This window comes from Hemitrygon akajei, chromosome 14, assembly GCF_048418815.1.
Source record: "Hemitrygon akajei chromosome 14, sHemAka1.3, whole genome shotgun sequence".
NCBI lineage: Eukaryota > Metazoa > Chordata > Chondrichthyes > Myliobatiformes > Dasyatidae > Hemitrygon > Hemitrygon akajei.
In genome coordinates, this window is record NC_133137.1 from 94,716,529 (window position 1) to 94,741,761 (window position 25,233).

The window sequence follows — 25,233 nt, forward strand, 5'->3', positions numbered from 1 at the left end:
GAGCAGTGGGCTAAGCACACACCCCTGAGGTGTGCCAGTGTTCATCGTCAGCAAGGAGGATATGTTATCACCAATCCCCACAGACTGGGTCTTCCGGTTAGGAAGTCGAGGATCCAATTGCAGAGGGAGCTACAGAGTCCCAGGTTCTGCAACTTCTCAATCGGGATTGTGGGAATGCTGGTAATAAATGCTGAGCTATAGTCGATGAACAGCATCCTGACGTAGGTGTTTGTGTTGTCCAGGTGGTCTAAAGCCCTGTGGAGAGCCATTGAGATTGCATCTACTGTTGACCTATTGTGGCAATAGGCAAATTGCAATGGGTCCAGGTCCTTGCTGAGGCAGGAATTCAGTCTAGTTATGATCAACCTCTCAAGGCATTTCATCATTGTCGATGTGAGTGCTACCGGGCAATAGTCATTAAGGCAGCCCACATTATTCTTCTTAGGCACTGGTATAATTGGTGCCTTTTTGAAGCAAGTGGGAAATTCTGCCCGTTGCAGTGAGAGGTTCAAAGTGTTCTTGAATACTCCCCACTAGTTAGTTGGCACAGGTTTTCAGAGCCTTACCAGGTACTCCATCAGGACCTTCCACCTTGAGAGGGTTCACTCTCTTTAAAGACAGCCTAACATCAGCCTGTGAGACGGAGATCACAGGGTCATCAGGTGCAGCAGGGATCTTCACAGCTGTAGTTGTGTTCTCCCTTTCAAAGTGTGCATAGAAGGCATTGAGTTCATCTGGTAGTGAAGCATCACTGCCATTCAATGCTATTGGGTTTCGCTTTGTAGGAAGTAATGTCTTGCAGACCCTGCCTGAGTTGCTGTACATTTGAGGTCGTCTCCAACTCATTTGAAATTGTCTCTTCACCCTTGAAATAGCCCTCCGCAAATCTTACCTGGTTTTCTGATACAGTCCTGGATTGCCAGACTTGAACACCACAGATCTAGCCTTCAGAGACGACATACCTCCTGGTTCATCCACAGCTTTTGGTTTGGGGATGTACAGTAAGTCTTTGTGGGCACAAACTCATCCACACAGGTTTTAATGAAGTCGGTAAGAACTGCAGCATAGCCACCCAGGTTCGAAGATGAATTCCTGAATACAGTCCAGTCTACCGATTCAAAGCAGTCCTATAGGCGCTCCTGTGCTTCCCTTGTCCATACCTTGGTCCAACACATCATTCTCCACAACTTCTGCCATCTTCAGTGGGAACTTACCACCAGACACATCTTTACCTCTTACCCACCCACCACTCTCCATTTTCCACAGGGATCTCCCTCTGTTATTCCTTTATCTATTCATCTTTCCCCACTATTCTCCCTCCTGGCACATATACCTGCAAGCCAGAGCAATGCTACACCTGGGCATTCACCTCTTACCCCATGTCCATTCAGGTCCCAAACAGGCCTTCCAAGTGAAGCAACACTTCACCTACAAATCTGTTGGAGCTATCTATTATATCTGGTGCTCCCAATGGCATAAAATGGGGGACCGCTTGTCAAGCACCTCTGCTCCATCCCAAAAACGGAATTTCTAGCTGGCCAACCATTTTAATTCCAATCCCCATTCTCATTCCAACATGTTGATCCATGGTCTCCTCCTCTTCTGCATAATGAGGTTACTCTCAGGGTGGAGGAACAACACTTAATATTCCATCCAGGTTGCTTCCAATCAGATGGCATGAATATTGATTTCTTTTTCTGGTAATTTTTTTTTCTCTTCTCCTCACCTGCCGGTCACCTCCCTCTGATGCCTTCCTTCTGTTTCTCACATAGTCCACTCTCCTATCAGACTCCTCCAGCCATTCACCTTTCCCACCCACCTGGCTTCACCTATCACCTTCTAGCTTGTCCTCGTTACCACCCATCTCCACCTATTTTTCTGATGTCTTACCCCTTTTCATGAAGTCCTGTTGAAGGATCTTGGCTTGAAATATTCGACTGCTTATTCATTTTCATAGATGCTGAGTTCCTCCAGTATTTAGTGTGTGTTGCAATGAATTCCTCAGATTCATCATCCTCTAGCTAAAGAAATTCCTCCTCAGCTAAGCTCTCAAGAGATGTCTTTCTATTCTGAATCTCTGCCCTCTGACCTGGACAGTCCCACTATTATATAACACCCTCTGCACCCATTAAGCCTTTCAATATTCAATAGTTTTAATGAAATCACCTCTCATTCTCCTAAACTCCAGCATCTTAGCTCAGACCCATCAACTGTTCCTCATATGTTAACTTTTTGAATCTAGGGATCATTCTCATCAATCTCCTCTGGATCCTCTCCAATACCAGCATATCCTTCCTTAGATATGGGGCCTAAAACCACTCAAAATGTTGTCTGACTAATGCCTTATAAAATCTCAGCATTACATTTTTGCTTACAAATGCAATACTAACATTGCATTTGTCTTTGTCTCAACCTGCACATTAACCTCTAAGGAATCCTGCACAAGGACTCCCTAGTCCCTTTGTACTTACTATTTCTGAATTCTCTTCCAGTTTAGAAAATAGCCTATGCCTTTATCAGATTTATTTACATGACCACACACTTCCTTGCCACTGTATTCCATGTGCCACTTCCTTGCCCATTCTAATGATCCAAGGCCTCCTGTAGTCTCCCTGCTTCCTCAACACTACCTGCCCCTCCATTTATATTTGTATCATCTGCAAACTTGACAAGGCCATCAATTCCATCATCCAGGTCATTAACATATAATGTGAAAAGTAGTGGACCAACAGAACCCCTGTGAAACACCACTGGTCACTGGCAGCCAAAATGACCCCCTTTATTCCCAATCTTTGCCTTCTGGTAGTCAGTCAGTCTTCTGACCATGTAATAACATAAGCTCTTACCTTGTTTTGTAGCCTTATATGCAGCACTTTGTCAAAGGCCTTCTGAAAATCCAAGTAAATATCCACTGTCTCTCCCTTGTCTATCCTGCCTGTTATTTCCTCAAAGAGTTCCAACAGATTTGCCGGGAAAGACTTCCTCTTAAGGAAACAATGCTGACTTTGACCTATTTTATTGTGTGCATCAAAGTATCCCAAAACCTCATCCTCAATAATGGACTCTATCATCTCCTCAACCACTGAAGTCTAATATTAAGATAATATTCTGTCTTTTGCCTCTCTCCCTTCTTAACGAGTGGAGACATGTGTAATTTACCAGTCCTCCAGAATAATTCCAGAATCTAGTAGATCCTTGAAAGATCACTACTAATGCCTTCACAATCTCTTGAGCTACCTCCTTCAGAATCCTGGGGTGCAGTCCATCTGCTCCAGTGTGTGCAGAACAGCTGTCTGATGTGTTTGTTTACATTTGTAATCACTCCATCTCCCAGTGCGTAGTGCCCCCGTTTCAAATCATCCATCATTGTCCCTGTACCTAAGAAAACCAAGGTAGCTCAAGGGATTGAAGAGGCATTAGTAGTGATCTTTCAAGAATCCACTAGATTTTGGAATTATTCCAGAAAGTAGCATGCCTGAACGATTGGCGCCCTCTTGCATGCACATCATTATGCAAATGCTTTGAGAGGCTGGTCAAGGAATACATCTGCAGCATGCTAGCACCCACATTGGATGCCCTACAATTCACGTACCGACAGAACTAGTCTACCAATGATACCATAGCCACAGCACTACACACTGTCCTCACTACCTGGAGAAGAGGGATGCACATGTTAAAATGCTGTTCCTGGACTACAGTTCAGCAATCATCACCATAATTCCCACCAAGCTTGACAGGAAGCTGAGATACCTCAGCCTGTGCCCTGCCTGGTGCAGCTGGATCCCAGACTTCCTAATGGATCTCTGACAGATGTAAGGATGGGCTCGCAAAATAACAACCTCTCAAAATAGCACAGCCAGAATGTACAGTATCCAAAAAACAAAAAAGATGATCGTGGATTACAGGAGAAACGGAGACAAACTCACCCCAATCAACATCAATAAGACTACAGTTGACAGGGTGAGTAGTTTGAAGTTCCTCAGTATACACATCTCACCAGGACTGTACACAACAGCCGTGGCAAGAAAAAAAACACCAACAGTGTCTCTTCCACCTCAGGTCCTCAAGACCTTCTACAGGGGCACCATTGAGAGCATACTGACTAGGTGCATCACCAACTGGTACAGGAACTACACCAACCTTGACTGCTGGGCACTGCAGAGAGTGGTAAGGACAGCCCAGCGCATCTGTGAAGGCCTAGAAGATCATCAGGGACACCAGTCACCCCAACTATAAACTGTTTCAGCTGGCAAACGGTACCGCAGCATTAAAGCCAGGACCAACAGGCTACAAGACAGCTTCTTTTGACAACTGATTTGAATTGAATTGACTTTATTACTTACATCCTTCACACACGAATAAAAATCTTTACGTTATGTCTCCAACTAAATGTGCAATTTATAGTAAATTGTAATAAATGGTATGTACAACAGGACAGTCAATGTAACACAGAAATACAATTGTATCAGCATGAATTAATCAGTCTGATGGCCTGGTGGAAGAAGCTGTCCCCGGAGCCTGTTGGTCCTGGCTTTTGTGCTGTGGTACCGTTTCACAGATGGTAGTTTGTGGTTGGGGTGACTCGGGTCTCCAATGATCCTTTGGCCCTTTTTTTTCACACCTGTCTTTGTAAATGTCCTGAAGCTCACATATACAGATACGCTGGGCTGTTCACACCATTCTCTGCAGAGTCCTGCAATTGAAGGAAGTACAGTTCCCATACTAGACAGTGATGCAGCTATTCAGGATGCTCTCAACTGTGCCCTCATAGAAAGTTCTTGGGATTTGGGGGCCCACACCAAACTTCTTCAACCATCTAAGGTGAAAGGTGTTGTTGTGCCTTATTCACAACACAGTCAGAATGTACAGACCACATGACATCCTTGGTGATGGGAATGCCGAGTTACTTAAAGCAAGCTGTTAGACTTAAAAATTCACCAACCTGTACACTGCAACAAAGTCATAATGCAAAGATTTTTACTCCCTCACGTTGTGGGGTAGACATAATATTTAAATAAATTCAAATTCAAATTTGAATACCTTCAGATCTTTCAACTCCCAATCAGCTTCTCCTTAGAAATAGATCTTACTATAGACAATAGATCTTAAATAGACAAAAGATCATACTATCTTTTAGCCCCTGACACTCTCAAACTTCTGACATGCTGCTGGTGTCTTCCACATGAAGATGCAAAATACTTAGTCAGTTTGTCCACTGCAACACACACAAATTGCTGGAGGAACTCAGCAGGCCCGACAGCATCTATGAAAAAAAGTATTGTCGGCGTTTCGGGTCAAGACCCTTCAGCAGGACTGGAGAAAAAAAGGATGTGTAGATTTTAAAGGTGGGGGAGAGGAGAGAGAAACACAAGGTTATAAGTGAAACCTGAAGGGGGAGGGATTAAGTAAATAGCTGGGAAGTTGATTGGTAAAAGTGATACAGGGTTGGAGAATGGGGAGTCTGATAGATGGGGACAGAAGGCCATGGAAGAAAGAAAAGGGAGGAGCACCAGAGGGAGGTGATGGGCAGGCAAAGAGATAAGGTGAGGAAAAAGGGATGGTGACTAGTGAAGTGGGGGGGGGGTGGAGTGGCATTATCAGAAGTTCGAAAAGTCAATGTTCATGCCATCAGGTGAGTGGCTACTCAAAAGCAATACAAGGTGTTGTTCTTCCAAGCTGAGTCTGGCCTCATCACGACAGTAGAGGAGGCCATGGACTGTCTTCTCTTGTCTTGTCCATACTGCACCAACTGCCGCCACTGGGCTATAAACGTGCAGGAGCAGTGTGTGGTTAAGTGCCTTGCTCAAGGACACACACTGCCTTGGCTGAGGCTCGAACTAATGACCTTCAGATCACTAGCCCAAAGCCTTAACCACTTGGCCACATGCCAACACACTAATGGGAATGGGAAGTGGAATTAAAATGTGTGGCCACTGGGAGATTTTGCTTCTTCTGGCAGATGGAGCATAGGTGCTCAGCGAAGCAGTCTTTCAATCTATGTCGGGTCTCACTGATATACAGCAGGCCACATCGGGAGCACTGGACACAGTATATGACCCTAACAGACTCACATGTGAAGTGTCACCTCACCTGAAAGCACCAGTCGGGGGCCCTGAATGGTAGGTAGTGAGGGAGGTGGTGTAGGGGCACATATAGCACTTGTTCTGCTTGCAAGGGTAAGTGCTAGGAGGGAGATCAGTGGGGAGAGACAAATGGGCAAGGGAGTCAAGCAGGAAACAATCTCTGCGAAAAACAGAAAGTGGGGAGTGGGGGAGAAAGATGTGCTTGGTGGTGAGATTGATCCCAATGGACATGGCAGAAGATCTGGAGAATTATGTGCTGGACGCTAAGGCTGGCAGGGTGGTAGGATGTTGGGGTAAGAGCAGATATGTATGAAATGGAAGAGATGCAGTTGAGGGCAGCATTGATGGTGGAGGAAGGGAAGCCCCTTTCTTTGGAAAAAAGGAGGGCATCTCCTTCGTTCTAGAATGAAAAGCCTCATCCTGCGAGCAGATGTGGTGGAGACGGAGGAATTGGGAGAAGGAGAGTTTTTAAACGTAACAAGGTGAGAAGTGGTATTAGTTCAGGTAGCTGTGAGTCTGTATGTTTATTAAAGACATCAATAGCTAAATGAGATTGAGAAAGGGGAGGGAGGTGTCGGAATATGGATCAGGTAAATTTGAGGGCAGGGAAGTTGGAGGCAAAGTTGATGAAGGCAACAAGCTCAGCATGGGTGCAGAAAGCAGCATCAATCCAGTCATCGATGAAGCATAGGAATAGTGGGGGATGGACACCAGTGTAGGTTTGGAATATGGACTATTCCACATAGCCAATCAAAAGGCAGGCGTCGCTGCGAGTGAGTGCCTGTGCTCAGTCCACCAGAAGAAGCAGGATTTCCCAGTGGCCATCCATTTTAATTACACTTCCCATTCCCATTCTGATATGTCAATCCAGGGTCTCCTTTGGGGGTGATGTATTAGCATGGATAGAGGATTGGTTAACTAATAGAAAGCAGAGAGTTGGGATACATGGGTGTTCCTCTGGCTGACAATCAGCGGTGAGCGGTGTGCCACAGGAGTTGGTGCTGGGCCCGCAACCATTCACAATATACATTAACGATCTGGAAGAGGGGACCAAGTTTAGTGTACCCAAGTTTGCTGATGATTCTAAATTGAGTGGAAAAGCAAATTGTGCAGAAGATACAAAGATTGAAGAGAAATACAGATAGGGAAATGAGTAGGCAAGGGTCTGGCAGATGGAATACAATGTTGGTAAATGCAAAGTCATCCACTTTGGAAGGAAAAATGAAAAAGCAGATTATTATTTAATTGGAAAACACTGCAGCGTGCTACTGTGCAGAGGGACTTGGGAGTGCTTGTCCATGAATCACAAAAGATTGGTTGCAGGTGCAGCAGGCTATCAAGAAGATGGAATGTTGGCCTTCATTGCTAGAGGGATTGAATTTAAGAGCAGGGAAGTTATGCTGCAATTGTGCAGGGTACTGGTGAGGCTGCATCTGGAGTACTGCATGCAGTTCTGGTCTCCTTACTTGAGGAAGGATATACTGGCTTTGGAGCTGGTGCAGAGGAGGTTCACCAGGTTGATTCCAGAGATGAGGAGAGATTGAGTCACCTGGGACTGCACTCACTGGAATTCAGAAAAATGAGAGGAGATCTTATAGAAACATATAAAATTACAAAACGGATAGATAAGATAGAGGCAGGAAAGTTGTTTCCACTGGTAGGTGAGACTAGAACTAGGGGGCATAGTGTCAAGATTCGGGGTGTAGATTTAGAACAGAGTTAAGGAGGAACTGCTTTTCTCAGAGAGTGGTGATTCTGTGGAATTTTCCACCAGGCTACCTCAGTAAATATAGTTAAGACAAGGATGGATAGATTTTTGCATTTTAGGGGAATTAAGGGTTATGGGGAAAAGGCAGGTATATGGAGATGAGTCCACAGCCAGATCAGCCATGATCCTATTGAATGGCGGTGCAGGCTACTCCTGCTCCTTCTCCTATTTCTTATGGTTCTTATGTCTCTACTCATCTTTTTTACATCCATCCTGCAGAAGGGTCTCAGCCCGAACTGTCAACTGCATTTGTTTCCCCATAGATGCCCCTGGCCTGCTGAGTTCCTCAGTATTTTGTGAGTGTTGCTTGGATTTCCAGCATCTGCAGATTCTCTCTTGTTTGTAGTCTCTCCACCATTTTCTTGTTCCCATTACCAGCCCTCTGGTGCCATTTTCCAGCGGCTCAATGTCAATTCTTGTCCCTCTTTTACTCTTCATGTATCTGAAAATACTTAAAAGTATCCTCATTTATATTACTGGCTTGCTTCCCTTCATATCTCACCTTTTCTCTTTGTTCTTTTAGTTGCCTTCCATTGATTTTTAAAAGCTTTCCAATCCTCTAACTTTCCACACGTTACTGCTCTACTGTATGCCTTCTCCTTTGCTTTAATGCTGACTTTGACCTCCCTTGTCAGCCACAGTTGTCTTATCCTTCCTTTAGGATGCTTCAAGATAAACCAATCCTGTGTTTTCCAAATTATACCCAGAAACACCAGCCATTGCTGCTCCAGCATCATCCCTGCTAGTGTACCTTCCAATCAACTTTGGCCTGCTCCTCTTGTGTCTCTGTAGTTATCTTTACAGACACACAGACAGACTTTATTGATCCCGAGGGAAATTGGGTTTCGTTACAGCTGCACCAACCAAGAATAGTGTCGTTACTCAACTGCAATACCAATACATTTGATTTTATCGTCTCCCTTTCAAACTGCAGGTTGCATTCTATCACATTAATGACCACTACCTCCTAAGAGTTTACTTTACTTTAAGCTTCTTAATCAAATCTGGTTTATTTTACAATACTAATCAGAATTGCCTTTTCCCTAGTGGGCATTCTGCAAATTCCTTCTCTTGGGATCCAGTACCAGCCTGATTTACCCAATATATCTGCATTTTGAAATCCCCCATGACCATCATAACATTGCCCTTTTTAAATCTCTTTTCTATCTCTCACTGAAATTTGTATCTCGCATCCTGGCTACTGTTTAGAGACTTGTATATCATTTCCATCAGGGTATTTTTACCCTTGCAGTTTCTTAACTCTACCACAAGGATTCTATATTTTCTGATCCTTCATCCCTTTTTCGTAAGGATTTGATTTCATCTTGAATCAACAGTCACCCCCACCCCTTCTGCCTGCCTGCATGTCCTTTCAATACAATGTGTATCTTTGAGCTTATTTATGAATTTTCACAAGAACATCTGGACTCTCCTCTACTTTGATCATTTACAGTCTTTGCCTTTAGGTCCCCCTTAATTGTTTCCTCTTGTCTGAATGATCTCACACTTTCTCACATTAAATTCCATTTCCTAAGTTTTCACCCACTCAACCTACCTATATCCAGGCACAGAGTACTAATATTCTTGTTGCAACTTGTCTGCTATGGTCTCCAAGTTATATTATTTTTAGTTATTCTACAGAATAGATCATTGTGTTGGTTCTCAGACAATTTTAAAAAGAAGCAATTCAAAATGTCTGGTCTAAAATTACACATACATTTACCGTTTGCCACACTTTTTTTTTGTTACAACTTATGGGCAATGCCCTTTTCATGGCAATGCTCCTTAAAGTGCCTTTCCAACAACACTAAGCTCCAATAATTTTGTACAATTACCATCAGACAAAGAAAATTCCTGCTAATAAAGAACAACAAAATCAAGGCTTTGCCTCAACGAAGGCAAATCCAGAGAGCCTGACAAATCAGCAATTGAGATTCTGTATATGTGCAGGAAACATGAAAGAAACAAGATATAGGGATAAATGTCCTTTCTCATTGGATGCTTCAGATACAACTTTAGTTACTCAAAAAACAGTATTATTATTTTTATTTTAACTTAAAAATGTTTCTTTTTTAGCTATGCAAATATTTTGCACCTTATTTAAGTTTTATGTCTGGAGGTGCAAAAATTGTGAAACAGAAATAAAAAATGTTCAGATGCTGATAATCTGAAATGAAAACAGAAAATACCTGCACCCAGCAGGTCAGGCAACATCTACATAGAGAAACTGAGTTAATATTTCACATCAAAGTCCCTTATCAACTGTGAAAGAGAAGTTTAACAAGTTAGTTTTAATTTGCAGAAAAGAAGGATGAATAATAGATAGAATAAGGGGAATATTGTAAGGCCAATGCAGCCAAAGGGTAAGTAATGGTTAATGAATTAATAGCAGCAGTTAGAACATGATAATACAAATGAGTGAGAAATGTTATGAGAATCAAGTATGTTGAACACAGTAGAGCTGACTGATAAAAAAAAACACAAAACATGCAGGAAGAACAAAGGATATCCAGCTGGACAACTCTGTCCTTTCCAATTTCACCCTCTCTGCAGCCTAAAACAAATTATTTTTCCCAGTTTTCCTGTTCTCTTGAAGCCACTGGCCTAAAGAATTAAATCCATTTCTGTCTCCAAAGATTGTGCCTCAGCTGCTGAATAATTACATCATTCTTTGGCTATTTCAGATTTTTAACAGGTATCTTTTAGATGTACTTAATATGGCAGAATCTTGCTCAGTACTAACAGAGAGCTGTACCACAGTTATCAAAACATAATCTTTGCTGAAGTTCAATTAACAAGTTCTTTCTTATTCTGGTTACTTATAAAATTGTAAGAAGCTTTACTTATAAATATGTAATCTATACCTACATAGATTAATATATACTTATAAGTTAGGCATGTAATATATATGCCAAAGAGACTTCATTAAAATCTTACATGATTTATTTTTAAATAGACTAAAAGTAAGCAATGCAGCAAACATTTTACAATAAACTTCCAAAACAACATTAAGGCCAAGTGTAAGTTTCAGCAATTTTAAGGTGTTCTTGTATCACCTCTCTGAACTATATTTAAAATTTATTGGGAAAACTGACCACCCTTGCATGTAAATATTGTTCCTAATATACTGATAAGGCACATCCACTTCTAGAAACTTCTTAAATCTGATTTAATTTTTAGACAAGAAAAGCCTGTGTACTGTAACTGAAAAAAGCGTGAAAGGCACACTGCTTTAATCATTCAATTTTTGCCACTCTCTAAGAAATGTGGAATCAATAACTTCATTAGTATCCTTCAGCTTCTTGTAGAATACTTTTCTCTGTCATTAATCACAACTAACATATGTGACCAAAAATTGACAAGTACAATTTTATATTCTCTCCCAGCAAATTACCTCTGAACATTTAATGTACTTGAGTCAGCACTTCAGAACTATTGTTACCTTTTTTGGTGAAAAACTCCTTGGAATACTTTCCAGACATTGCGAACTTTCGAGGGATTTTCCCCAGCAGTTCAATGATCAAAGCTATGTGATCTGTATTGAAGAATATTGCCAGCAAAACAAAAACAGTTTAATCAGTACAATGCATGCATCATGTGATACTAGTCCTGGTACAGACAAGAGTGTTTCCTCCTTGACACTGAAGCAGCCACATAATAACTTGTGTGTAAAACTTTAATATTTAAGGGAACCCATTTTTGTTTTAATTTTTTTTGGACTTCAGCATTTCTAGAAAATGCTGATAAGTAATATATTTTTATAAAATATTTGAATTCAAAAGATTTTTTAAAATGAGACAACATTACCAATCACTATTCATCTCATTTCGCCATGTCTGCCCCTATCATTCATACCACTGTGCACATACAATGGTGAAAGCAGATCATAAGTTAGGAAATAACCAGCCTGCAACAAATCAACTTTAAATTCCATTGTATTTGTTTTCAATGGAAGGAAATTAATTCTTGCTACTCCCACTGTTCATAACAAGCATTTGTTTTAGTTAGTGGGCTGGATAAACATTGTATTCAGTAGCCATGGAAAATTCTCTTCACTTCTGTCTGCGTTACAGGACCTTTCAAAGAGAAGAGGTACTACCTCTGCGATTGAAGAATTCCCGAGAATATTTCCCAGAAAGAGCAAAGTGTCTTGGGATATTGCCTAGCAGCTCTATGATGTGTGCTATGTGGTCTATGAGGAAGAGAAAAAGGGAACCAGGAGTGGGTAAGGCAGGGAAGAAAAGGGGTGGGACATAGAGAGGAAAAGAAACTAGAATTAGTAAATTTGAAAAACAGATCTAACCACTCATGTTTGCAGCAATCCCTGCGAGGTTTTATGTTAGAGTTGGATGCAGCATCAAGATTTGCTGTAAAAATTACAAAACATTATGTCTATGGAGTTACTACAAGGGAGTCTAATAGGCATGGAAAAGAAAAGGTTGCAACACAGAGGTGATCATTTACATCATCTGAAGAGAAATCAAGTCAAAAATACAATATTTTAAATAAAATACCACCAAATTAAGCAAACAATGGTGCTTAAGGTAGAAGTATTTTCAATACTCAAATGTAAATTTACTTTGCCAACATAGAGAGTGCTTTAAGAATGACAATTGAAACAACTTGGTCTGATGTGCAATGCGATCCATTTTAAAATAAACTACTGTACAACAGGTTTTCTTTGATTATTTTTATGGGAAAAGTTAAGCATTTCTATAAGACACGTTTTTAAAAGTCCACCCAAGCCTCCTACTCTTCTTCATCTAAAATAAACAGCATAATTTTCCATTTAAATTTCCTATTTGCATCCAACTTTTTCTAAAACAGACTGTAGCTATGGTATTTACTTCCTTGTATTAGTATCTTGATGTTCTAACCACAATGTTGTCCATTGTTGTTTGTCATCTATATGAACAATCTGAATGCTAACCTGGTAAACTGAATTAGTAAATTTGAGGATGACACAAAAATTGTGGGCGTAGTAGACAGCAAGGAAGGCCATCAAATCTTGCAGTAGAATCTGGACCTGATAGAAAAATGGGCCAAAAATGGCAGATGGAATTTATTGCATATTGTATGAGGTGTCACACTTTGGGAGGACAAAGGAGAAAACCAGGATAGGACTTGCACCTTAAACGGCAGGGCACTGAGGAGTGCGGTAAAACAGAGGGATCTGGGAATACAGATCCACAATTCCTTGAAAGTGGCATCACAAGTAGAGTTGTAAAGAGAGCTTTTGGCAGATTGGCCTTCATAAATCAAAGTACTGAGTAGAGGAGTTGTGATGTTATGTTGAATTTGTACAAGACGTTGGTTTAGCCTAACTTGAAGTACTTGTGTGCTGTTCTGGTCACATACCTACAAAAAAGATATCAATAAGATTGAAAGTGTACAAAGAAAATTTATGTTGCTGGGACTTGTGGATCTGAGTTATAGGGAAAGATTAAATAGATTATGACTTTATTTCCTGGATGTAGGAGAATGAGGCATGATTTGAAAGAGGTGTAGGATTTCGCAAATACAATGTGAGAGTTGTTTTATGTGCCTACCAAAAGCTGCAGAACTTTATTTCCATTACGAACAGACCAAAAACTGATGTCATTACGTTAGACTCCATCTCTTAAAGTGAACGTAACAACTCAATGACTGAGTTTGTGAATTATGTAGAACAGTTTCTATTATGAACAATATGTGTCATCTGTCACCCATTACATTATCCTACAGAGGCATACAGAATTATGAAGGGTATAGATTGGATTAAGTGCAAGGAGGCTTTTTCAACTGAGGTTGGATGAGATTAGAACTAAAGGTCATTTGTTAAGGGTGAAAAACCATATGTTTAAGGGGAAATGACTTCACTCAGAGGGTGATGAGAGTATGAAATGAGCTGCCAAGTGGAAGTGATGGATGTGGGTTCAATTTCAACATTTAAAAGAAGTGTGGATAAGTACATGGATGGGAGGGCTACAGAGGAATATAGTCTGGGTAAGTGCAGATGGGACTACGCAGAATAACAGGTTGACACAGAGTAGATGAACCAAAGGGAATGTTTCTGTGCTGTAGTGCTCCATGACTTGAATTTTCTCACAGATACCCCAATAAACTTGCATCTGACATGAACGGTCATTAATTTTGTCCTCCCCACAGTTAACAGCATTATCTTCATATTTAACCTCTCAAAACTTCCTTGATTTAGAATATGCTACAATTTGCTAATATGTTACTATTAATCTAGAGATCAAGTCATGAAAAAGAGTTCCATGACACTGTACTGAAAAGCACCAGTATGATATTTGGTGACCACCTAACTACTAGATTGTCATTATACCTCATCTAATTTACTCATGTCTTTGGTGAAGGCTACCTGCTTTCCTCATCTAGTCTGACTCTCCGAGATCCAGAACAATGTCACTAACTTTTAATAGCTCTCAAAAATGTTTGACCAAGCTACTCAATTCAAAGAGCAAATTTAAGGTTGAATAATAAATGTTGGTTCAATTATTTTTTCCCCATATGTTCAAGTTATAAAATGTCCTGGTAAGCTTTTAAAAATGCAGCATCAAAATGATAGAGATCTGATGGGATTAAATCAAACAGCAATGAATAAACAACATTAAGAACAACAACACTGAATAAACACCCTCCCAGTAATATCTTGAGTCTAATCTTTAAAACTACTTTTCCAGTTTTAGTCAAGCAACAGGCTGATACTATCACACATATGGAATCACAACTTTAAGGCAATGTCCAGAACCTTACATCACCATCCCTGGATGTGTCCTTTCCCACACCAATTTGGCTCTCTTACAATGGAAGACAGAATTGTGTTCAGTATTTTTAATACGGAATGAGTTTAATAATATCTAACATTACTTTTCAACTCCACCTCTTTGAAAATGAATTTAAGACCTCGCATTGTTTTTGTAGTTTTACAAATGAACACATAATCAAACATACAAATTTGGAGCAGCAGCAGATCACTCAGCCCTGTAGTTTGACTGCCATTCCATGTGATCACGATTGATCTGACTTCAAATCCATCCATCCACCCCCGCCCCACTCCACTTCCTAAGATAGCTAAGTGCATAAAAATACTTAATTTCTGTTTTAAAACTGTTCAAAGGCTCTGCCACCAGCGTTGTTTGAAGAAGTCTGCATTGTCACTTTCACTGACCTCACACATCTATTCTGAAACTTATTAGCTAACTATTAACATTATAATTGCCATATACTCGGTCACAGTATTTGAATGAACTAAATTGTTCTCCATAAATCTTGAAGTTGGACTTGAGTCCCAAATATTATTTATGCAAATAGTGAAGAACAGTCTTCCCAGCACTAAGTCTTGCTGAACACCACTTACTATGTTCTGCCTGTTTTAGAAACTGTTAACATTTATCGATTTCTGCTATGCAGCCAGCTTGCTTTTACTTATCCTCTGTCACTATAACGTATTTAATATTTCAGTAATATTGTAAATATATTGTTTGATTAAGCATTGTTTAAATAATTCATTACAAGTTACATGTAAAAGTATGTGAATGGCATACATCATCAAGCCACCACAGCATAAATATGTATCTTTAAACTAAAGAAATGAAATGTACACATTTCCCTAGTCTCTCCATGTATTTTTTTCCAATTAATTTTATGTTTTGGAGTTAGAAACCATAAACTCCACTTCCCATGTTCAGCCATTTCTAGAAACTGTTAACACTTATTGATTACTGCTATGCAGCCAGCTTACTATTACTTTCCTCTGTCACTGTAACATGCTGATGCAATCAAGAATCTACTGAAAGTTCATATAAATTACCAGCATCACTTTACTTTCGTATTTTGTCTCTTTACTCTTGAATAAGCTTGGTCAAGCATGGCCTTCTCGTTTGAAATTAACACTATTTAGATATATAGTTTACAAATTTTTTTTCTGTAATAAAAAAATTCTTACAAGTGTTATGCTAACTGATCTTTAAATTTATCCCTCTTTTCTAATTGGCATCAAGTTAGCAGTCTGCCAGCTCCCTGGCAGCATTGTCTGATATGCAGGGACAATGTAACATATCCAATGGGAACCCACATTAGATCAATGTGACATTTCCTGGGTTAGAATAACAAGTGGTTTATATGCCCACAAACCCTCCACCCACTCCTACACAAACACTGAATGCCTCCTTGTGTGTGGAATCTGAAGCAATAATCTTTTTATTGAAAATTCAGGGGAAAATCATTAATTTAAGAATATTTCTGTTTTAGTAATGCTAAAGAAATCATCAATTCCTCACAATTCTTCTCCTTCCTTGGTTTATTATTGTGTTCAATACAAGTAAAATGTCTACTCTTTAATAATTCATATCTGTATATCAATGAATAAACTGTGACCATCATTTAATTATTCACAGGAACAACCGTTCATCAATTCACAAATCTTAAGCAACAACCCAAAATACACATTCAAGCAGTAATAGTTTTAGTAGCTGGTCACAAATTAAATCAACACATTTTAAATAATAATTCAGGAATAAAAACGTATAGAAGTGAAAAATAAATGAAGTTGAGAATTAGAAAATGAAATTATATTTGGTGGTGAAATCATAAGCCAGGAACATTCAGAGCAAAGTAAATTAAATTAAAATATTCACGTTTAATATGTTCATATTACTCACCTTCATCCCTTGAATAATCTTCACCAGAATGAGGTTCAAATAAATAATCTCCAGTTGCAAGTTCAAAGGCCTTTTGAAGGATAAAGTAAAAATATAACACGTATAATCAGTAACTATTCATTCAAAGATGCACTTTATCAACTTTTGAAATACTTAAAAAGTATTTAGTAAAATATTTGCAGTTACTTTATGAATACCTTACTAATTATTTACTTCTGCAAGTAGCCAAATAAATCCAGTGTGATATTATAGCTAAAGGAAGATCAAACAGACAGAATTATTTTGCCCTTTAATATATCCTTGGGGCTTTCAAAAAAACTTCACATCAAATTTTGAAATGCAGCCACACTATTATGTAAATACAGTGGCAACCAATGTGAATAATAAATTTCACAACGACATACTCACCCAGGCTTGCTATCGCAGAAAGAGCTTTAGGAAGGCATTGGGCTAAAGAAGGTTGGGAAACACTATACTAAACCAACCTAATACACAAGGATGGATTCTGCAGTTGATTTGCCAAGATGCTGCCAGGATTAGGGAACATATTATATGAAGAAAAGTTGAGTGAGGTATTGATTTTTTCTTTGGAACAAATGAGGATGAGACGCAACTTGATACTGGTGTATAGGACAATTTTCAGCATTGAAAGAGTGGACAGCCAGCACCTTTTTCCCCAGGGTGCCAATTGCTAATACCAGAGGAAAACCTTTTAAGGTGAGTGGAGGAAAGTTTAGGGGAGATGTCAGAGGTAGATATTTTTTTCAGTGTTTTCATACTCTGTCATACAGAATACTGTTTCATGTAATAAGCAGGAAAAAATGAACTGGAAGAACTTCAAAAAAACATTTTTTTACTGTAAAATTCTTAAAAATTCCCCGTAAATGTGCTTTTCTTAGACTAAGTGCAAGTGCTCTTAGACTAAGAGTATGCTAATCCACAAACACTGTTTAATAATATCTTTAACCCCAAATTTTGAATGTTGGATTGTCATTCTATTAGTTAAGTATGTTAAAATTTAATTATTTTTTAAGTTTATGGATAATTCCAACTTAATAACACATGGAATATTCAATCATTTCTGTTCTGTTAAGTATTCAAAATATAGCTTAAAACTTATGACTTATAGTCTCCAGTCCTTGAAAATTCTTTAGATTAAATGTCCATCACTGTTACTACTAAACATTAATGATTCTGTGTCAGACTGTAACATCAACTGACATCAGATAAATCAGTAAACATCAGTAGACATCAGTAAATCAGCACCAGAAAACTGCCAGATTTTTGTTTTCTTTTGGCTAGCTTTCCTTGAGGTCAGGATCTAGTGCTATCACTTCCCTGTTCACAACAAAATCCAGGGACCAAAGAACTTTTCGCTTCTGTTGCTTGTTTTGTTCTGCTAAACATGCTACCATACGTCAGTGCTGGAATGTCTAGTGACACTTGCAGGCTATCCCCAGCACATCCTTAGGTTATGTTTATTGTTAACACAACTAACACATTTCACTGTATGTCTTGATGTACATGAGATTGATAAGTAAATACATGTGCAAGTTTATCAAGTTAAGAAAAACACAACATCTTGAAATATTAAGCGCCAAGAATTTATTTAAATGTTTCATCATTCATATAAATGAATGTAGCAAAATTTAACCTAAGTGTGGTTTTGAAGAAGCAATACATTATGCAATTTTGAAAGAACTATTTAAATTTCAAAATAATAAGCTTACCATACAAGCTGTACTCCATACATCTGCAGGTGTACTGTACCCAGCACCAATTAGAACTTCTATTGATCGATACTGTCGTGTCTGGATATCTTCTGTAAAATGCTTGTGCTGCAATTAATTTTTAAAGTTATTTTCTACACAAGCATAGATTGCTTGTTTTGTCTTACAAAATTCATGATAAATAAACCGGTCGTAAAAAATCAAATAGGGGATTCAAAATTGGAAAGCAAATATAATATTTATTGACAATGAAAACTGAATGATGAAACTGCAAAGAGATCAAGCCTATCACCTTCATATAGATTTTGGAGACGATTTTTGAGAGTTTTATCTCAACTTTTCAAAACAAGTTTTATAACAGAACAAAGCATACTATTTGGTTTGGCCTCTTAAAACCTAACATTAGTTTAACCTCATTTCACTATTTCAAATTTAACATTTTGCTAAAAGAATAAACATAATTGCATAGTTATCTTAGCAAAATTACAATTTTCATTTACTAATCCTTTTTGATTCATAAGAGGAGTTTGGTTTCAGAAACAGCATTAATATCACTAACTTCCTTTGCTCAACTCCTTTCAAAACCTCTTGGAAGCAACTGTCTTTGGAAAATAGCTTATTTTCTTTCCATTTATTTTGAACTGTGCAAATACAGCATAGGGAGATACTTATATTACGTGATAGTAATTATAGCACTAAATGCCAGTAGCACGTGGCTGCTTTCAGTGCTCCTTCTGGCAAAGTGGCTTGATCCAATCTCAGATGATCAACCAACACAGGAAGAAATCTTTTCTCTTTAGAGACTGATTGGGATGGCCAGGTTAATGCCAATTTATACTTATTTTTGAGCTCAGAATCAGAATTTTTATCACTGACTTATCTGACTTGCTGTTTTGCAGCAGCAGTACAATGCAAAGATATAAAATTATTATAAATTACAAAGTAAATAAATTGTGCTAATAAACATAATGAAGTAATATTCATAGGTTCACAGGCAATTCAGAAATCTGATGAAAAAGGGGAAAAAGCTGTTCTTAAATCATTAAATGCAGGTCTTCAAGCTTGTGCATCTCCTTCTTAACAAGCAAGTTTAGTCTCTCTAGCTTAAACTGGACTTGAGCTAACATTCCAAAAATGAACTAATACTACCATTATTCAGTATATTAACCAGCCCTACTTCAATTCTAAACTCAAGTAATTTGGCTGAAAGACAGGACTACAATAAAATTAATTACATTTCCATAAAATATAATTTCTTAGGATTTTTAATTACTGAAATAATGTCAAAAATGTCTTTCCAATATTTTTCCAAAGGAGGACAAGACCAGAACTTATGTGTCAAGGAAGCTACCTCAGAATTACATCTGTTACAGACAGAATTTATATGGCAATAAAAACGAGCTAACTTATCCTTAGACATATGGGCCCTATGAACCACCTTAAATTGTATCAAAGCGTGTGTAGCACACATTGAAAAAGTGTTAACTAGTTGGAGAATTTTCTCCCATTTCTCTATAGGTAAAGATACCTGAAGTTCTCTTTCCCATTCATTCTTAATTTTATCAGACGTACCTAGACATATTTTCATAATCAGATCATAAATAATTGCTATTAAACTCTTCTGATAGAGGTTTAAACCTAAATTATTTTCTGTAATTTCAGTTTGATGTGGTATTGGGAAAAGTAGGTAAAATAATATTCAAAAAGTTTCTAATCTATAAATATCTGAAAAAATGTGATCTAGGCAAATTATATTAATTAGACAACCGTTCAAAAGACATGAGACAGTTATCCATGAATAAATCACAAAAACATGTTATTCCCTTCGTTTTCCATAAAAGAAAAGCTTGATCAGTTCTGGATGGTTGGAAGAAAAAAATCAGATATAATAAGACTTGATAGGATAAAATTATTAAAATCCAAAAAGTTTACGAAATTGAAACCATATTCGTACTGTATGTTTAGCTATTAGATTAGTCATTTGTTTATTCAGTTTAGTAAGTGCAAAGGAAGGCAAGGCCCCTAAAATAGAAGCCAATGAGAACTCCTGTACAGACTCACACTCCAGGTTCACCCATCGTGCCATTATAATATTTTTAATATTATTTCAGTAGTTTTGTGTATTGATTTACAACCTCATCCTATTACTGCAATTGTTGGATTACCAGTGATGGACTCTTGTCAATTATCCCCTTCAGCTTGCTGCTTGATTGCATTTGTTACATTAATAGCCAGAAAATCCATTTTCTTTTAAATGGAAAGATTCTAATCCCCCTACTACATTTCAATGGTTTTCCCAAACTATCACATGTTTAAACTTAGAAAAAATTAGGAGTGGCACTATCGACCCTTCGGTTAAATTTGAAGAAACATGGAGGCCATTCATTCAACATTTTCATATGAAGTAAGGTGACCTTTTCTGAATCCTTCTCAATAACTTTTTGTTCATGTATAGAGGAGCTGAGTTAATGACAAATAATGATTTTAACTGATAAAACATGGCAGCCCAGCTTCGTTTAGTTTTTTTTTGGTGTCTTATTTAGCTTAGGGGGCATTTTTTCTGTATAAAATTTTTTTGAATCTTTTTCATGTTCAGTTATTAAGAGATTGGGAGGCTTAGATTACACATGTTACTAGGAGTCCGTTTCTGTATATGTTAACCGTTATTAATGTAATCCCAATATCTTTGTATCATTATCATTGTTATGTTTATCTATTCAAAACTTAATAAAAAAAGATTGAGAAAGAAAGGATTTTTAATTACTTGATCATAAAACCCAATCTGAATCTTGTGAACAGTCCCGTACCAAATGATTAACATGATAACATGCATTATTGTACTTACAACCCAGCAAGCATTTCCCAGGTCAGCAATTTTAACTCTGATTTTCTCTGCATTTTTTGGATCAAGTGGATTTACCAACAAATCTGCAGCACGAATTTTTACTGCAAAACAGAAATAATTAGAATCTTTAGAGTTATCAAAGTTGCTGTGCAAAGAAAAAGTCAAACAAATTATTTAAATTACAATTATCTGCATAAACAACAAGTTCCAAACAGTGAGTGCACAATAACTTCAACAACAAGTAACATCCCAGATTTTGGAGTACTATTAATAGTAACTCTCTATGTATCTGCTGTGGCTGCAGGGAAAATAGAAACTATGTTCTGGTGTCTAGACACAGAATTATATGGAAATCTGTTCGTTTCTGTGTCTTCCACAGATGGTAATGATGCAACCTATGAAATGGAATCAATGCAGACAAACAGATGAAAAAGTTTGCAGCTATCAAATCAGGAATGAATGAGCTTTTAGTAGTTTAATAAATCACAATTAGTGAAACAGATCTGGGACTAAAAAACAAATAATATTCTACATTTTTAAGACTAAGAAAATTAATGCCGCAGATCTTTTTTAACCATTAATTTTATTTCCTCTATTATTTGTCTCATGTTTAAATGCCCCTCAATCTCCATCGTTTCCTATACAATGGTTTAAACAAAATTACTGTTTTCTATTTTAATTCCTACTCTATCAGTTGTTTAATTTGTCTGTTTCAGTCTGTTCAATTGAAGAATTCCTCAACTGCTTTCCTTCTCACAGAAGCCACAGGTCATCTATAGATGGAGCTGCAATGGGAAGACTGAAAAACAAGAAATCTTCATTGATAAGTCTGTGAAAAATAAATCATAACAACATAACAAGTGAATTTTGGTGAAATTTTATTCCTGCAGAGGAAATTATCAATTTACATGTCAACTATTAATTATTGACTTTAAAACAGTGTTACAATCAAAAGTAAGCTATCAAGAAAAGATTTCCCATATTTAACAGAATTTGAAATCTTGTCCTAAGTTACATTTCAACACCACAAATAAGGTTCCCATAGAATCACTATAAATGTCATAGAAGTGACGCTTAAGTGGCATAAATGCAACCTAGATACTAACAAAAGACCTGCTGAGTTCATCCAGCTTGTTTGTACGTGTTGATTTGACCACAGCATCTGCAGCGTACTTTGTGGATTCTGAAGTACTGGGGAGATATCACAAAATAATCCCTCAATGTGCATGTGGCAATTTTTAGGACAGAACATTCAAGTAACACCTCTGTTTGTCTGCATAGAAGGTGCTTCCTTATATGATAATCAGTTTACAGTAGATAAATGCTACTTTGAATATGCAAGTTTCTTTCTTTATTAATTGAAATAACTCCCAATCTTCTATTAGTGATAAAAGGATTAAAAAGCCAGCATGTTTCTAACCTCGGCTGTCACCCATGGAAATTCTTAAACTTGAGGTTCATTTAACAGTTTGGAATTTATCATGAACATAGGGTTTTGATTATTATAAGCTAAAGCAAAGTCTTTTACAGATCAGTTTCATTGAAAACTACTCTTGCTTTTGAAAAAATTAACTACTGTGTATTTTAAACCACCTTTCTCCTAGCAGGAGATAATCAATTAATAGGGAGAAAGTTTCCATTCTAAGAACTGTCCAAAAACAAATGAGGAATTCAAATGAAGTCTTCTGGCAACACCTTAACAAGAAGAATAAAAAGCAAGAAAATGAATGAATAAAAATTTATTCTAATGCAGTCAGGCTCTCAATTGACTGGAAGTGAAGAAGTCTAGATATTGCTCTTCCACAACCTTGAGCTCAAACTTCTAAGGACGTAAGAAATAACCAAGGAGCAGAAGTAACCATCTAACCCATTGAGCCTGTTCTGCCACTCAATAATCTCATGGCTGATTTGCCTGTGGACTCAGCTTCACCTACCAGACCTATTCTCCCATAACTCTTAATTCCCCTACTAAAGTACAGTCGGCCCTCCTTATCTGCGAGGGATTGGTTCCAGGACCCCTTGCGGATACCAAAAAACGCAGATGCTCAAGTCCCTTATTCAACCTGTCTCAATGCAGTGGACCTTAGGACCCAGCAGAACCCCAGACCTTACTTAACCTGTCTCAGTGTGTGGTGGACATTAGGACCTGGCGGCCAAGCTCAGAATCCCCAGTGTTTATGTTCACGAAAATAAACATGATCATGATTGAAAATAAAGTGGAAATGATAAAGCGATCGGAAAAAGGAGAAACGCCATCGGTCATTGGAAAAGCATTAGGCTATGTCAGTCAACGATCAGAACAATTTTAAAGAATTAAGTGAGAAAGGCCCTGCCCCGATGAAAGCTACAATTATTACTAAGCAACGGAGTGGTATAATTATTGGGTTTTGGGGTGTTGGGTTTTTGATCCTCCACATCAACCAGGCACGGAAGGACAGCGCGCTGGGAAGTTGTCACGGGATCGAACTTGGGAACTTCCCGATCCCAGCGCTGAAACATACGTTCTTAAGTGTTTTATATGCATAGAAAGGTAAAATATATAGTATATACTAAGAGAACCGTTTGACTAACTGACGCTAAATAATACTGGATGTACCTGTTCCGACTTACATAGTAAGAGAAGTTAAGATTTTTTTCAATCACGTTCCACGGTAACCTACGCACATCCTCCCATACACTTTAAATCATCTCTAGATTGTTTTTTTTAAATAAAAATTTTTTTATTGAATTTTCAAATGGTTACAGAAGGAAAAAAAGAATTATCAACCCTTCTCCCCTCCCCTTAACCCCTCCCCCCAACATATCCCTGTAAAAAGAGAAAAAAAAAGAAAGAATGCCTGGAAACCAGAAGATTCTCACATGCTCCATGGAGTTCATAATAGCTTTAGTATTGTACTTGACAGATAGACCTCAGTATGTGCGGTTGGGAGACTGTAGGTCTGACACGGTGGTCAGCAGCACAGGAGCGCCGCAGGGGACTGTGCTCTCTCCGGTCCTGTTCACCCTGTACACATCAGACTTCCAATATAACTCGGAGTCCTGCCATGTGCAGAAGTTCGCTGATGACACGGCCATAGTGGGGTGTGTCAGGAATGGACAGGAGGAAGAGTATAGGAAACTGATACAGGACTTTGTGATATGGTGCAACTCAAACTACCTGCGTCTCAATATCACCAAGACCAAGGAGATGGTGGTGGACTTTAGGAGATCTAGGCCTCATATGGAGCCAGTGATCATTAATGGAGAATGTGTGGAGCAGGTTAAGACCTACAAGTATCTGGGAGCACAGTTAGACGAGAAGCTAGACTGGACTGCCAACACAGATGCCTTGTGCAGGAAGGCACAGAGTCGACTGTACTTCCTTAGAAGGTTGGCGTCATTCAATGTCTGTAGTGAGATGCTGAAGATGTTCTATAGGTCAGTTGTGGAGAGCGCCCTCTTCTTTGTGGTGGCGTGTTGGGGAGGCAGCATTAAGAAGAGGGACGCCTCACGACTTAATAAGCTGGTAAGGAAGGCGGGCTCTGTCGTGGGCAAAGTACTGGAGAGTATAACATCGGTAGCAGAGCGAAGGGCGCTGAGTAGGCTACGGTCAATTATGGAAAACCCTGAACATCCTCTACATAGCACCATCCAGAGACAGAGAAGCAGTTTCAGCGACAGGTTGCTATCGATGCAATGCTCCTCAGACAGGATGAAGAGATCAATACTCCCCAATGCCATTCGGCTTTACAATTCAACCGCCAGGAGTAAGATATATTAAAGTGCCGGGGTTAGGACTCAATGTATTTAAGTAAACTACTTAAGAACTGTTTAAAAGCTATTATTAATGCTTTTTGAGAGGGTGATTTTAGATGTATATCATATTTTTACTGAGTTAAGTATTGTATGTAATTAGTTTTGCTACAATAACTGTATGGGACATTGGAAAAAAATGTTGAATTTCCCCATGGGGATGAATAAAGTATCTATCTATCTATCTAGTATTGTGGCAACCCACTTTCTGCGCAGGCGAACCGGCTCACAAATAGCCAGTGCGCGGGGGGAGACTTTGGTAATGCACCTCTGACGTCATTTCCGCCGGAGAGGGCAGGCGCTAGGGATTTAAATGCCAGTGCCACGAAGTTTGAATAAACTAGTCTCG

General features: G+C 38.5%; 1 protein-coding gene across 11 annotated transcripts in view; it reads right to left on the reverse strand.

Annotated features, from left to right (window-relative positions):
- Nucleotides 1–25,233, reverse strand: part of LOC140738806 (SRSF protein kinase 2-like) — a 201,307-nt gene that overhangs the window by 7,496 nt on the left and 168,578 nt on the right. For 9 of the 11 annotated variants that reach the window (XM_073066665.1, XM_073066662.1, XM_073066666.1 and 6 more), the window contains 5 exons: nucleotides 21,093–21,193; nucleotides 18,248–18,355; nucleotides 16,518–16,587; nucleotides 11,951–12,043; nucleotides 11,294–11,386 (listed from right to left, as the gene is read on the reverse strand). In XM_073066665.1, the coding sequence (XP_072922766.1) occupies nucleotides 11,294–11,386; nucleotides 11,951–12,043; nucleotides 16,518–16,587; nucleotides 18,248–18,355; nucleotides 21,093–21,193 (465 nt within the window). The remainder of the gene's footprint in view (nucleotides 1–11,293; nucleotides 11,387–11,950; nucleotides 12,044–16,517; nucleotides 16,588–18,247; nucleotides 18,356–21,092; nucleotides 21,194–25,233) is intronic. The other 2 variants (XM_073066663.1, XM_073066664.1) reach the window with 2 other exon arrangements.